Source organism: Sus scrofa, chromosome X, assembly GCF_054392235.1.
Source record: "Sus scrofa isolate SSC_HxYL_T2T_F1_AM1 chromosome X, Sscrofa_HxYL_maternal_Yorkshire_Landrace_v2.0, whole genome shotgun sequence".
Classification (NCBI taxonomy): domain Eukaryota; kingdom Metazoa; phylum Chordata; class Mammalia; order Artiodactyla; family Suidae; genus Sus; species Sus scrofa.
In genome coordinates, this window is record NC_139401.1 from 74,234,286 (window position 1) to 74,248,190 (window position 13,905).

At 36.0% G+C, this 13,905-nt stretch overlaps 1 protein-coding gene across 5 annotated transcripts in view; it reads right to left on the reverse strand.

Annotated features, from left to right (window-relative positions):
* Positions 1-13,905, reverse strand: part of BRWD3 (bromodomain and WD repeat domain containing 3) — a 166,746-nt gene that overhangs the window by 86,662 nt on the left and 66,179 nt on the right. For all 5 annotated transcript variants that reach the window (XR_014834757.1, XR_014834756.1, XM_085006785.1 and 2 more), the window contains exons 12-14: positions 11,595-11,635; positions 8,477-8,581; positions 6,348-6,501 (exon numbers count right to left, since the gene is read on the reverse strand). Coding sequence is in view for 3 of the 5 variants with exons in the window: in XM_085006785.1 (XP_084862911.1) it covers positions 6,348-6,501; positions 8,477-8,581; positions 11,595-11,635 (300 nt within the window). In the remaining 2 variants the exon portion in view is untranslated. The remainder of the gene's footprint in view (positions 1-6,347; positions 6,502-8,476; positions 8,582-11,594; positions 11,636-13,905) is intronic.

A 13,905-nucleotide genomic window follows, 5' to 3' on the forward strand; every position in this document is an offset into this window, starting at 1 on the left:
AAACAAGGAAAACCACAAAAAAGATCAATGAAACGAAAAGCTGGTTCTTTGAAAAGATCAACAAAATCGATAAACCCCTAGCCAGACTTATCAAGAAAAAAAGACAGAGGACTCAAACCAATAAAATTAGAAATGAAAAAGGAGAAGTAACAATGGACATCACAGAAATACAAAGGATCATAAGAGACTGCTCTACGCAACTATATGCCAATAAAATGGAAAACCTAGAGGAAATGGACAAATTCTGAGAAAAGTACGATCTTCCAAGACTAAACTGAGGTGAAATAGAAAAGATGAATGGACCAATCACAAGAACTGAAATTGAAACTGTGATTAAAAATCTTCCAAGAAACCAAAGTCCAGGACCAGATGGCTTCACAGGCGAATTCTATCCAACATTTAGAGAAGAGCTAACACCTCTCCTTCTGAAACTTTTTCAAAACATTGCAGAGGAAGGGATACTCCCAAACTCATTCTATGAGGCCACCATCACCCTGGTACCAAAACCAGACGAAGACTGCACAAAAAAAGAAAACTACAGGCCAATTTCACTGATGAACATCGATGCAAAAATCCTCAACAAAATACTAGCGAACCACATCCAACAATACATTAAAAGGATTGGACATCATGATCAAGTGGGATTTATCCCAGGGATGCAGGGGTTCTTCAATATCCGCAAATCCATCAGTGTGATACACCACATTAACAAATTGAAGAATAAAAACCATGTGATCCTCTCAATAGACGCGGAAAAAGCCTTTGACAAAATCCAACACCCATTTCTGATCAAAGCCCTTCAGAAAGTGGGCATAACGGGAACGTACCTCAACATGATAAAGGCCATATACGACAAACCCACAGCAAACATCATTCTCAATGCTGAAAAGCTGAAAGAATTCCCACTGAGATCAGGAGCAAGACAAGGATGTCCGCTCTCACCACTACTCTTCAAGATAGTTCTGGAAGTCCTAGCCACAACAATCAGAGAAGTAAAAGAAATAAAAGGAATCCAAATTGGAAAGGAAGAAGCAAAACTATCGCTATTTGCAGATGACATGATACTATACCTAGAGAATCCTAAAGACTCTACCAGAAAACTGTTAGAGCTTATCCACGAATTTGGCAAAGTCACAGGATACAAAATCAATACACAGAAATCGATAGCATTTCTATACACCAACAATGAAAGAGCAGAAAAGGAAATTAGGGAATCCATCCCGTTTACCATCGCATCCAAAAGAATAAAACACCTAGGAGTAAACCTACCTAAAGAGACAAAAGACCTGTACTCTGAAAACTCTAAGCCACTGATGAAAGAAACCAAAGATGACACAAACAGGTGGAAAGACATACCATGCTCTTGGATTGGAAGAGTTAATATTATCAAAATGACTATACTACCTAAGGCAATCTACAGATTCAATGCAATCCCTATCAAATTACCAAGGACATTTTTCACTGAACCCGAACAAAACATTTTAAAGTTTGTTTGGAAGTACAAAAGACCCAGAATAGCCAAAGACATCCTGAAAAAGAAAAATGGAGCTGGAGGAATCAGGCTCCCGGACTTCACACTATACTACAAAGAACAGTCATCAAAACCATATGGTACTGGCACAAAGACAGACATACAGATCAGTGGAACAGGATAGAAAGCCCAGAATTAAATCCATGCACTTACAGCCAGCTAATCTATGACAAAGGAAGCAAGACTATATATACAATGGAGAAAGGACAGCTTGTTCAATAAGTGGTGCTGGGAAAACTGGACAGCCACATGGAAAAGAATGAAAGAGGAACACTCCCTAGCACCATACACAAAAATAAACCCCAAATGGATTAAAGACCTAGATAGAAGACCAGACACTCTAAAACTCCTAGAGGAAAACATAGGCCAAACACTCGCTGACATAAACGACAGCAACATCTTCTCAGATCCACCTCTCAGAGCATTGACAATAAAAACAAAAATAAACAAATGGGACCTAATCAAACTTAAAAGTTTCTGCACAGCAAAGGAAACCCTAAACAACATGAAAAGACAACCCACAGAACGGGAGAACATCTTTGCAAGTGAATCCACTGACAAGGGATTAATCTCCAAAACTGGTAAACACCTTCTGCAGCTCCATACCAAAAAAACAAACAACCCCATCCAAAAATGGGCAGAAGATCTCAACAGACAATTCTCCAAAGGAGACATACAGATGGCCAAAAAACACATGAAAAGATGTTCAGCATCACTCATTATTAGAGAAATGCAAATCAAAACCACGACGAGGTACAACCTAACACCAGCCAGAATGGCCATCATCCAAAAGTCTACAAACAACAAGTGCTGGAGAGGGTGTGGAGAAAAAGGAACCCTAGTACACTGTTGGGATTGTAAATGGGTGCAACCACTGTGGAAAGCAGTATGGAGATTCCTCAGAAAACTAAACATAGAACTACCATGATCCAGCAATCCCACTCCTGGGCATCTATCCAGAGAAAACCACAACTCGCAAAGGCACATGTACTCCAATATTCATTGCAGCACTATTTACAATAGCCAAGACATGGAGACAACCTAAATGTCCATTGACAGAGGAATGGATCCAGAAGATGTGGTACATATACACAATGGAATATTATTCAGCCATCAAAAAGAACGAAATACCGGCATTTTTAGCAACATGAATGGACCTAGAAACTATCATGCTAAGTGAAGTCAGCCATACAATGACACACCAACATCAAATGCGTTCACTGACATGTGGAATCTGAAAAAGGGACAGACGGAACTTCTTTGCAGAACAGATGCTGACTCACAGACATTGAAAAACTTATGGTCTCCAGAGGAGACAGTTTGGGGGGTAGGGGATGTGCTTGGGCTGTGGGATGGAAATCCTGTGAAATCAGATTGTTATCATCATTATACAACTACAGATGTGATAAATTCATTTGAGTAATAAAAAAAATGAAAAAAAAAATTGCAGACTAGTTCAAAATGTAAAGCATAAGATGAGAAGGTAAAATTCATTACACTAAATACCATCACAAAACTTTTTCCCCAACTGATTATCAAAAAATTATTTCTTGGAGTTCCCATTGTGGCACAGTGGTTAATGAATCTGACTAGGAACCATGAGGTTGCGGGTTCGATTCCTGGCCTCGCTCAGTGGGTTAAGGATCCGGCATTGCCATGAGCTGTGGTGTAGGTTGCAGACATGGCTGAGTTCCCGCGTTGCTGTGGCTCTGGAGTAGGCCGGTGGCTACAATTCCAATTAGACCCCTAGCCGGGGAACCTCCATATGCCGAGGGAAGTGACCCTAGAAAAAGGCAAAAAGACAAAAAAAAAAATTTCTTTGTTATAACAAAATCTCCTGCTGAATAATCACTTTGATATAGTAAATACTTTTTTTTACAATTTGAACTAGTAAATACTCAAATTCTTAACCAGTAAACAATAAAAATACTCTGTAAACTCAAATAATGATATGACTACATTAGTGTAGTTAGGAAAGAGAAGCTTTTAAATAGGTGGTTATATTTTTGGTGAAAATGATTTAATTACTGGATTATGGTAAACAAAATCTAGTCAAATTCAGTAATGTCTTCAGATTTATTATCTGCCCTATTTTTATTTATTAAGTACCTTATTTCCACCACTACCATCACATTAATCCAAATTATCATCATGGCCCACCCTATCATAGAATCTTACAATATACTCAGTCAGTCTTATCTCCATTCCAATATATTCTCTCTACTCTTTTACTAGAATTACAAGGTATTTTTCAAAAACAAAATTCACATGTTATTCCTTTGCTTTTAAACCTTTTCATGGTGTCCTGGTGGTCTCAGAACAGACCTTCCAAGACCTTGAATGGTCTGCCCCCTATCCATTTCTCCAGTCCTATCTGGTGATATTATTTCTGTTGTCTGTGCTCTAGCTAAAAATTGGTTTTCTTTCAACTCCTTTCTACTTCATGCTTTTCTTTTTTCCTGGAGGGACCTTCCAACCTCCTCACATATGTAATTGACCTTGTATTTACTGATCCCCTACCACACTGAGACAGAAAAGCACAAACAAGAAAATATAACAAGAAAATAACAGGTTATTTTATATGTTATAATAAATAACATCATGAAAATAAAGCCAGACGATGACTGGAAGGTTGTTCTAGACTGTTTGATCAGGGAAGGCTTTGTCAAGGAGATAACATTTAGGCTGAGAGATGGGTAATTTTTATCTATCTTACAAATCTTAACCAAATCTTCACTTCCTCTGGAAGCTTTCTCTGACCCTTCCAGACCAGGTGGTCATCCTATTAGAAACTTGCATTGTGTTTTGCACCTTTCTTTTTAAGTTTTATTTAATAGGATATAAATTCCAGAAGGACAGGGACTCTTTGACTTACCATTACAATTAAGTCAATGGCTGGCGTAGTACTCAGTACTTGCTAAATGGAAGAACTTTATGCCCTACTAAGACCCTGTCATACAAATTGTTAACATATAAAATATAAATGCTATAGCACAACTAGGTAGATTTCACTGCTACATAGACTAAAAAAAATAGTCTATTCTAAAATTTCTTCAGTAAAATTCACTGAAAACAGAGGATCCAGGAGCCAGCCCACTGTAAGAGTACTACTAAAGAGAACTCTAAATTAAGGTACTTATTAGGACAGATTTTTACATGGATTTATAAAACCAATGGCTACAACAAGGTCTTTGAAATTGTGATTTTTAGAAATAAAGACCTGTAACCACTGGCCACATGTGGCTATTAAGCATCCGAAATGTGGCTAATACAAATTAAGGCATTCTATAAGTATAAAATACACACTAGATTTCAAAATTTTAGTATGAAAAAATGTCAACTATTCCATAAATATTTTGTATGTTAACTACATGCTGAAATGCTACTCATTTGGATATACTAAGTTAAATAAAATATATGATTAAAATTGGAGTGCCGGTTGTGGCTCAGTGGGTTATGAGCCCAACTAGTATCTATGAAGATGTAGGTTCAATCCCTGGCCTCAGTCAGTGGGTAAAGGATCCAGTGTTGCAGATGCAGCTCAGATCCTGCATTGCTGTGGCTGTGGTACAGGCCGGCAGCTGCAGCTCCAACTCAACCTCTAGCCCCAAAACTTCAGGTGAAGCCCTAAAAAGCCAAAAAAAACAAAAAAACAAAAACAAACAAACAAAAAAAACCCAAACTACTAAAATTAATTTCATCTATTATAGTTTATTTTTATTGTGGTCACAAGGATAATTTATATATATGGCTTGCATTATATTTTTTATTAGACTGTGCTGACAAAGACAAGCATTTCCTAATAAAAGTATTCCTAATATAAGTAATCAAACAAACAGAACATATTTTTCCATACATATTAATAAAAATTTATATTAAAGAACAGGAAAGGTCAGAATGAGATAAGCATTGGTTTAACCAGTAAAAGGAAGAATCTGAAACTCCACTAATACAGTATTAAGGTTTTACTTAGGAAGGAAGACCTGGGAGGTGTATGAAAGATAAACTGCAAATCCTCCCAAAATTAAATAAACCTTTAGAAACTTCAGAAGCCTCAGAAAAGATTATCTTATATAGGAGTCTAATAAGAATGATACTATGGTATACAACAAAGAGAACTGAGTCATGAGAATTGGTTTCTAGTGCCTATCATTTACTACTGTGTAAACCATATGGCAATCACTTGGCCCTTTCTAAACTACTTCTGAATCAATAATTGAAGCAGATAGGAAATAAGGCTCATGAGTGGAATTTAACTATGACATTTTTTTAAAGAAAGCAGTTTCTTGGTGGCCTAGCAACTAAAGGATCTGGCATTGTCACTGCTGTGGCTTGGGTTTGATCCCTGGTCCTGAAACTTCATGGCACAGCCAATCAATCAATCAATAAAAGGTATCATTTTCTCCTTCCTCTTCTTCTTAACTCTACTTCTTGCATAAACTAATCCCTGAAGGTAGAATATACAACATACCCTTGTCAAAATAAAGTCAACTCTACCCTTAAAACACTAACAATAAAAAAATCCCAACTCATGCTTAAAAAAAAAAAAGCTTATATCCCCTTGACCGCATATGATTACATTATAGATAAAAATAAATACAAGAACTGGAAACTATCCTGAAAAACTTCTCATACTTGCTTTTAGAAGCTAAACTATGATCCCTGCTTTGCAGATATGTCAATAGAGGTACCTTTAATAATTACTTCTCCAAGGGATAGTAAGTCATAGAATGTAAACTAGAACACTTATATTTCCTGTCTTCTGGAATAATGCCAACTCTCACCATTTAAATTATCACAAAAATAGAATACTTACAGATAAAGTATGAAGAAGCTGGCCTGTGACAGAATTCCATACTTTCAAAAGAAAATTATTCACTGCAGTAATGACTGTGGTGTCATAGCGATCCCAGGCCACCATAGTCACTTTAAGTTTAGTGACCTTGTCTTCTCCAGATGGTAAATTATTCCTAAACAAAATAATTTCAGGATTCATACACTGTACATTTTGAAAAAAGAACATCTAACATAGCAAATTACGACCAAAATTTCCCCAGGAGTATGCAATGTTTTAGATTTTTCTTTTTTTTTTTTTGTCTTTTTGCCTTTTCTAGGGCCGCTCCCTCGGCATATGGAGGTTCCCAGGCTAGGGGTCGAATCGGAGCCGCAGCCACCAGCCTACACCAGAGCCACAGTAACGTGGGATCTGAGCCACGTCTGCAACCTACACCACAGCTCACAGCAACGCCGGATCCTTAACCCACTGAGCAAGGCCAGGGATCGAACCCGCAACCTCATGGTTCCTAGTAGGATTTGTTAACCACTGCGCCACAACGGGAACTCAGCAATGTTTTAGATTTTAAAAATCCTAAACTATACTTTTAAATAGTCATGAAATAAAATAATAAAAGTAACTACAGGAGTTCCCGTCATGGCACAGTGGTTAACAAATCCGACTAGGAACCATGAGGTTGTGGGTTCGAACCCTGGCCTTGCTCAGTGGGTTAAGGATCCGGCGTTGCCGTGAGCTGTGGTGTAGGTCGCAGACGTGGCTCGGATCCCGCGCTGCTGTGGCTCTGGCATAGGCTCGTGGCTGCAGCTCCGATTCGACCCCTAGCCTGGGAACCTCCATATGCCGCGGGAGCGGCCCAAGAAATGGCAAAAAGACAAAAAAAAAAAAAAGTAACTACATAGGGTAATACCTATAAGCTTATTATAGGGAGGAAAAAAACCTACAAAGATGACAAAAATTTTGTAGTTAGTTATATGAGAACAACATAGAAGTGAAACTGGAAAGAAATCTGCAAATACCCTGAAAAAGTACAATTACGTTGGCTATCAGAAAATATAATAGATACTTTATTTCCTTAATATGCATTTTTTTGAAACTAATAGATCTTACAAAAAAGCAGCAGGAAATTGAGTAACCTTTGATTTTATAGAATGACATCATCATTAGCTGACTAGGACTACAAAGTCCATTCTACACTGTTATTAATGGGAAGATAATTAATTTCAGAGTCATACCCTAAAGAAACTATAGTATCCTAAAGAGGTAACTATGTATCTTCCAGTGAACAGTGAATATGATGAAACAGAATTCTGATTAAGTGTACTTATAATGTTGAGTAAGAATGCTAACAATATGAAACATAAAGGCATCCTTAGTAAGTAAGAGAAATATCTAAACATGATGACATTTAATAGGGACAACCTTCAAAGTAGAAACAGTACAAATAGATATAAATAATGACCTATAGAAGTTCTTGCTGTGGCACAGTGGGTTTAGAATCTGACTGCATGGCTCAGGTCCCTGCAGAGACACAAGTTCAATCCCTGGCCCGGGAACTTCCATATGCCATGTGTGGCCATAAAATTTTCAAAAACCTATAAAAAATTAAGGCAGGGAGTTCCTGTCGTGGTACAGTGGTTAACGAATCTGACTAGGAACCATAAGGTTGTGGGTTCAATCCCTGGCCTTGCTCAGTGGGTTAAGGATCCAGCATTGCCATGAGCTGTGGTGTAGGTCACAGATGCGGCTTGGATCCCGTGTTGCTGTGGCTCTGGTGTAGGCCGGCGGCTAGAGCTCCAATTCGACCCCTAGCCTGGGAACCTCCATATGCTGCGGGAGCAGCCCTAGAAAAGGCAAAAAAAAAAAAAAAAAGAAAATTAAGGCAGAAAATGACTCTGTGGGCATTAGTAAAGCACAGAGATCTTTGGATCACAAGAGACCAGAATTTTGAATGAGTCAGTTATGTTCCTATCATCCAATCTGTCAATCAACAGCAAAAGGTAATGTGCTTAGAGATTAAATACAGATGCAAATTTCACATCTACCCATTAATTCCAAACTAAAAAGATATTTAAATTATTAAATAGAATTCAGTAAGGTAAAAGATACTACATCATATGAGAACCACTAAAATATCTAACATCCAATCTTACCCAGTCATTTTAGTAGCCATATCTAGCACTATACTCTTCCATTCTTGTTGCTGATATTGCCAAATTCTTGCTGTTCCATCTCTACTTCCACTAACAAATCTTAAACTGCAAGGAAACAGTTAAAATAGCCTTATTACCTTCCTTTAAACTTTTCTAATTATAAAAGCAATACATTCATACTCATTCACTTCTGGGGAGAGTGAAAATGGTACGCTTTGGAGAACAGTTTGGCAGTTCCGCAAAATGATAAAACAGTATCATAAGATTCAGCAATTCTACTCCTCGGTAAATATACAAGAGAAATGAAAACAGAGGTCTACATAAAAATTTGTACACGAATATTCTAAGCATTATTCATTACATGCCAAGAAGTGGTTACAACTCAAATGCCAATTAACTGATAAACGGATAAACAAATTATGGTATATCCATACAATTGAATGTTTGACAGTCATAAAAAGGAACCAAATTCTTATACATGCTCCAACACTGATGAATCTTGAAAATGTCATGCTAAGTAAAAACATCACAAAAGACCACATATTGTTATGATTCCATTTATACAAAATGTTCAAAATAGGCAACAAGCTAATAAGCTAATCAAAAAGTAGCCTGATTAATGGTTCTTCAGAGCTGAGTGTGGGGGTGTGAAAAGACTGGGGATTGAGAGCTAAAGGATATGATATGGGGCTTATTTTGGGGTGATGACAATGTTCTAGAGATATAGGATTAAGACAAACTGCTATGTGTAAAATAGATAAGCAACAGGATATATTGTGCAACATGTAGAAATACAGGCATTATTTTGTAATAACTAAATGGAATATAATCTATAAAAATATCAAATCTCTATGTTGTACGTTTGAAACTAAAATTGTAAATCAAATATATTTCAATTAAAATAATGAAATAAAATTAATCATAGTAAAGGTTGCAAAACCCTATGAATATATTAAAAACACTAAATTTTATGTGATTATATCTCAATAAAACTGCTATAAAAAAACAGGAGTTCCTTGGTACTAGCTAAGTCATTAAAGAGTTGGCATTGTCACTGCTGTGGCACAGGTTGGATCCCAAGCCTGGGAACTTCTGCATGCCACAAGTATGGCCAAAAAACAAATTCATTCACCTATAATTCTTATCATTTTTATCTATTCTTTCAGATTTTATTGAAGACATATATATACTTCTACATTCCACTTATGTGAAATAAAATTACACTATATATAATGTTTTAGAATGTTTTTCCTTAAGTGTACAGTTTGACCCTTGGCTAATACAGGGATTAGAGGCACTGGCCTGCACATTGCCACACAATCAAAAATTTGTATGTAATTTTTGATTCCCCAAAACTTAAATACCATTAGCCTACTGTTGACCAGAATTACCAATGACATTAACATTTCACAATACATATTTTGTATGTTATATGTATATCTACTTATATTTCATGCATTCATGACATAAATTTTTATTATTTTTTTTGATAATTCTAGGCTATGCAGTTTGTCTGAGTTTTGTCAATTGTCACAAATCTCCAAAAAATATCCTCATGTATTTATTAAAAAAAAATCTGCATATAAGTGGACCTATACAGTTCAAACTCATGTTTTTTCAAGGGTCAACTGTATTTTGTAGATATATATTTATGTTTAAACTACCATCACTTTTAATAAATGTTTAATGATAGGGATGTATCAAAATTTATTTAATCAACCTCCCAATGATGAATATTTATACTATTTCCAGTTTTCACCATTGTAAATAATATTGTGATAAATAGCTCTATATATGTCTTTATCCAACCTTATACATATCTTTGCTGAGTCAAAGTGTAGGCACATTTTTAAAGTCTTTGCAATACTGCCAAATTATTTCCCTGTAAAGTTTTTTTTTTAAAAAAAAACAATTTACATCAGCATCAAAGTTGTGGGAGAAAGAGTGTCTAAACCCTTAGCAATATTAGGTGTTATCATTCTTCAATATCTTGTCATTCTGAAAGAAAACAATTGTTACTATTATTCTAAATTACATTTCTCTTATCATTAGTAAAATTGGACATCTTGTGATATGTTTATTAGACATATAACTAAGATAAAATGTTTCTTATTTAAGAAAAAAGGCAAGGAATTTAAAAATTCAGATATATGTCCTTACAGACATATATGGATACAAATTTATGCTAAGTAGTTAAGTTTTTAAATCTATTCTAAGTCAATTTGTAAGCTAAGGCAGAAGATTATCACCTTCTGGGGACTAGGCATTTGAGATGGTGCATGAATACCTGTATATAATTTCTGAGTTTACAGACATAGGAAATGTGTATTATATGAATAATAGAGACAGTAAGTGATCACAAGTTCAGAGGAAGACATATAGCTAAAATCTCAAGCAGTCAGGAGAGACTTGGGTAGGGTGTAAGCCTGTAAAGGATGACAGAACTTAAGAAGAAAGAGACAGGGGGGAGAAGGAAAATAAAAGGAAGGAGAACAAAAGGGAGAAGAAAGACACAGGTGGATAGAGAAGGAGTGAAAGGGAGGTAGGGTATGATTATTTCTGGTGTGAGGCAAAGTATAAGCAAAAGAATGGATGAGAGAATGTATATGAGATATAACAGTAACAATGACTAAATCAATTAGTCTGGATCTAAATATTTAAATGGGGAATAGCAGATGAGAAAAGAACATGGGTCTAAGTCAAGTTGTAGAGAGTTCTGAATACCAGCCTAAAACATGTAAATTCTATTCTATAGACAAAGAGGAAATACTAAAGATTTCTGAACAGAGTAATATTATCTGACAGAGATGGATGAGATATATTTAGAAGGGAGAAGAAAAATGAAGGTAATGGGTCAAATAATAGAATTCTTCACTAAAGTGGGTGATAACAAATGGAAAAAGAAAAATTAAAAAAATCACTCAGAAAGGAAAAAAATGATAGACTATAGATACTACTTGGATGGGAGCTCAGAAGAACTGGGGTAAGAATATTATCAAAAATAGATTAGGGATTTCAGCATAAGAGACTGAACATAAGTAGAAGTAGTGTCTTCTGAGGAAACAAAGGTAAAATATGTGAAGACATCTGTTTATACAGATATATACTACATAGTTACCTGTCTCCATTGTTACAGAACTGAACAGCAACAACCTTGTCCTAAGACACAAAACAGATTTTTGGTTAGAATTAATTTATTTTTAAAATGGATAAAATACTCTTCCCCTCCCAATTCACATGTAAAAGCATCATGGAGTAGACATTTTTAATGCTACACTTTTCTTTAAAAAAAAAAAAACTCTAATTTTCTTTAAAAAAATTAATAAAAGCTGAAACAACACACTACCTAAGGATAAATACCTATAAGCAGTAATGTGAGACAAACCAGACATAAGCAAACCTGTTTCTAAACCATAATCTCAAGGATAGATAGATAGTTCAGAATAGGTATTAGTTTATTATAACCCCCAATAAAGCCAGCACACTAATCTAAAATACCGCCTTAAAATAATTCATTTAATAGCAGTTGAATTAAATTTCTCACTTAACTTTCTTTAATTTCAGAAAACAAATCAATTTTTTCCTGTTTCTTACATGGCTTAATCAATTATTTTACAATTAATTCATCTGACCATCTTTAGGTACTATAATTTAGATACTGCTTTTGAATCTTCCTTTATAATGATTAAACCATACTTTTACAAACATAATGTGTTATTTCAGTGATTGTACTATAGTAATGTACCTTCAAATGCTATAGACATTTTCACAAACCACTCAATTATTGAACAGCATTTGAACTTAATTTTAAAAAAATGTTTTATTTGAACTTAATTTTTAATAAAAAGCTCAGATATTCTATGTTTTTGTGTTTATTTTTCATTTTAAAAAATTATTAAACTGTCTTCATATGTTCAGACTTATCTGTGATTCACACTGTTCCATGATTTCACTGAGTATCTGACAGATTTGGGATTCTCACTGCCAGTTGCAATAACTGGTTTTAGATGTTCTGGAAGGACATCTTACTTTCAATGACAGAATGTTTAAGTTTTCTGACTTTTTTCCTTAGCTTGGCCCCTGCCAAAAAAAAAATACTCTACTAATCAATTTTTCTTCATTTTTTCCCTCCTCATTTCTTTCCCATTTGCTTATTACCCCTTTGTCTCTCAGTTCTCAATAAATCTGACTACACTGGAAACACACCTTGCTAAGGTAGTAACTATAAAGATGCCTCCTTTGTGTGCTCTAGAACAAGTGGATTTTTCCCACTGGATAGTCTCAGGCTGAGATCTTTATGTATTTCCTAAGTTTTTTCTTTCGCAATTTAAATAATATTCCAGGATTTGAGTATCTAGGAATAAGTAAGAGCAAGGTGACAGCTCAGCTTGGTTCAGTAACTCTTCGTAAGAGGAATGTCCAGAGAGGTCCTGTTGTGGCTCAGTGAGTTAAGAACTCGACTAGTGGGAGTTCCCATTGTGGCAGAGTGTAAACGAATTGGACTAGTAACCGTGAGGTTGCGGGCTCAATCCCTGGCCTTGTTCAGTGGGTTAAGAATCTGGTGTTGCCATGAGCCATGGTGTAGGTCGCAGATGAGGCTCAGATCCTGTGTTGCTGTGGCTGTGGCATAGTTGGCAGCTGTAGCTCTGATTCGTTCCCTAGCCTGGGAACCTTCAGATGACATGGGTGCATCCCACCAAAAAAAAAAAAAAAGAACCTGGAGTTCCCATCCTTGCTGAGCAGAAACAAACCTGACTAGCATCCATAAGGACAAAGGTTTGATCCCCTGGCTTCGCTTAGTAATTAAGGATCCTGCGTTGCCGTGAGTTGTGGTGCAGGTCGCAGAGGTGGCTCAGATCCCACGTTGCTGTTTTGCTGTGGTGTAGGCGAACAACTGCAGCTCTGATTTGACCCCTAGCCTGGGAACCTCCATATGCCATGGGTGCAGCCCTCAAAAGACACACACACACACACACACACACAAAAAAAAAAAAAAAAAAAACCTGACTAGTATCCCTGAGGATGTAGGTTCAATCCCTGGCCTTGCTCAAAAACATGGCCCGAATCTGGCATTGCTGTGGCTGTGGCATAGGCTGGGAGCTGCAGTTCCAATTCGACCCCTAGCATGGAAACTTCCATGTGCCATAGGTGCAGCCCTAAAAAGAAAAAAAAAAAAAAGGGGATGTCCAATTATGTTTACATGATAAAACAAAAGTAGAAGGCTCAAAAGCTCAATGAGAAGCTTTTGTTAATGGGGATCTCTTTTACTACAAATTTTAGTAATATGATTGACTTTGAAATTCACAAAATATCTTTTTTTAAAAAAGTCATCTTTCAGGCAAATTGTGTGTGTTTTATTGATATGTACCAATACAATTCCAAATGAAGTGTCAACAGTAGCAGGCACAGTAAGAACATGACTTGTGAAG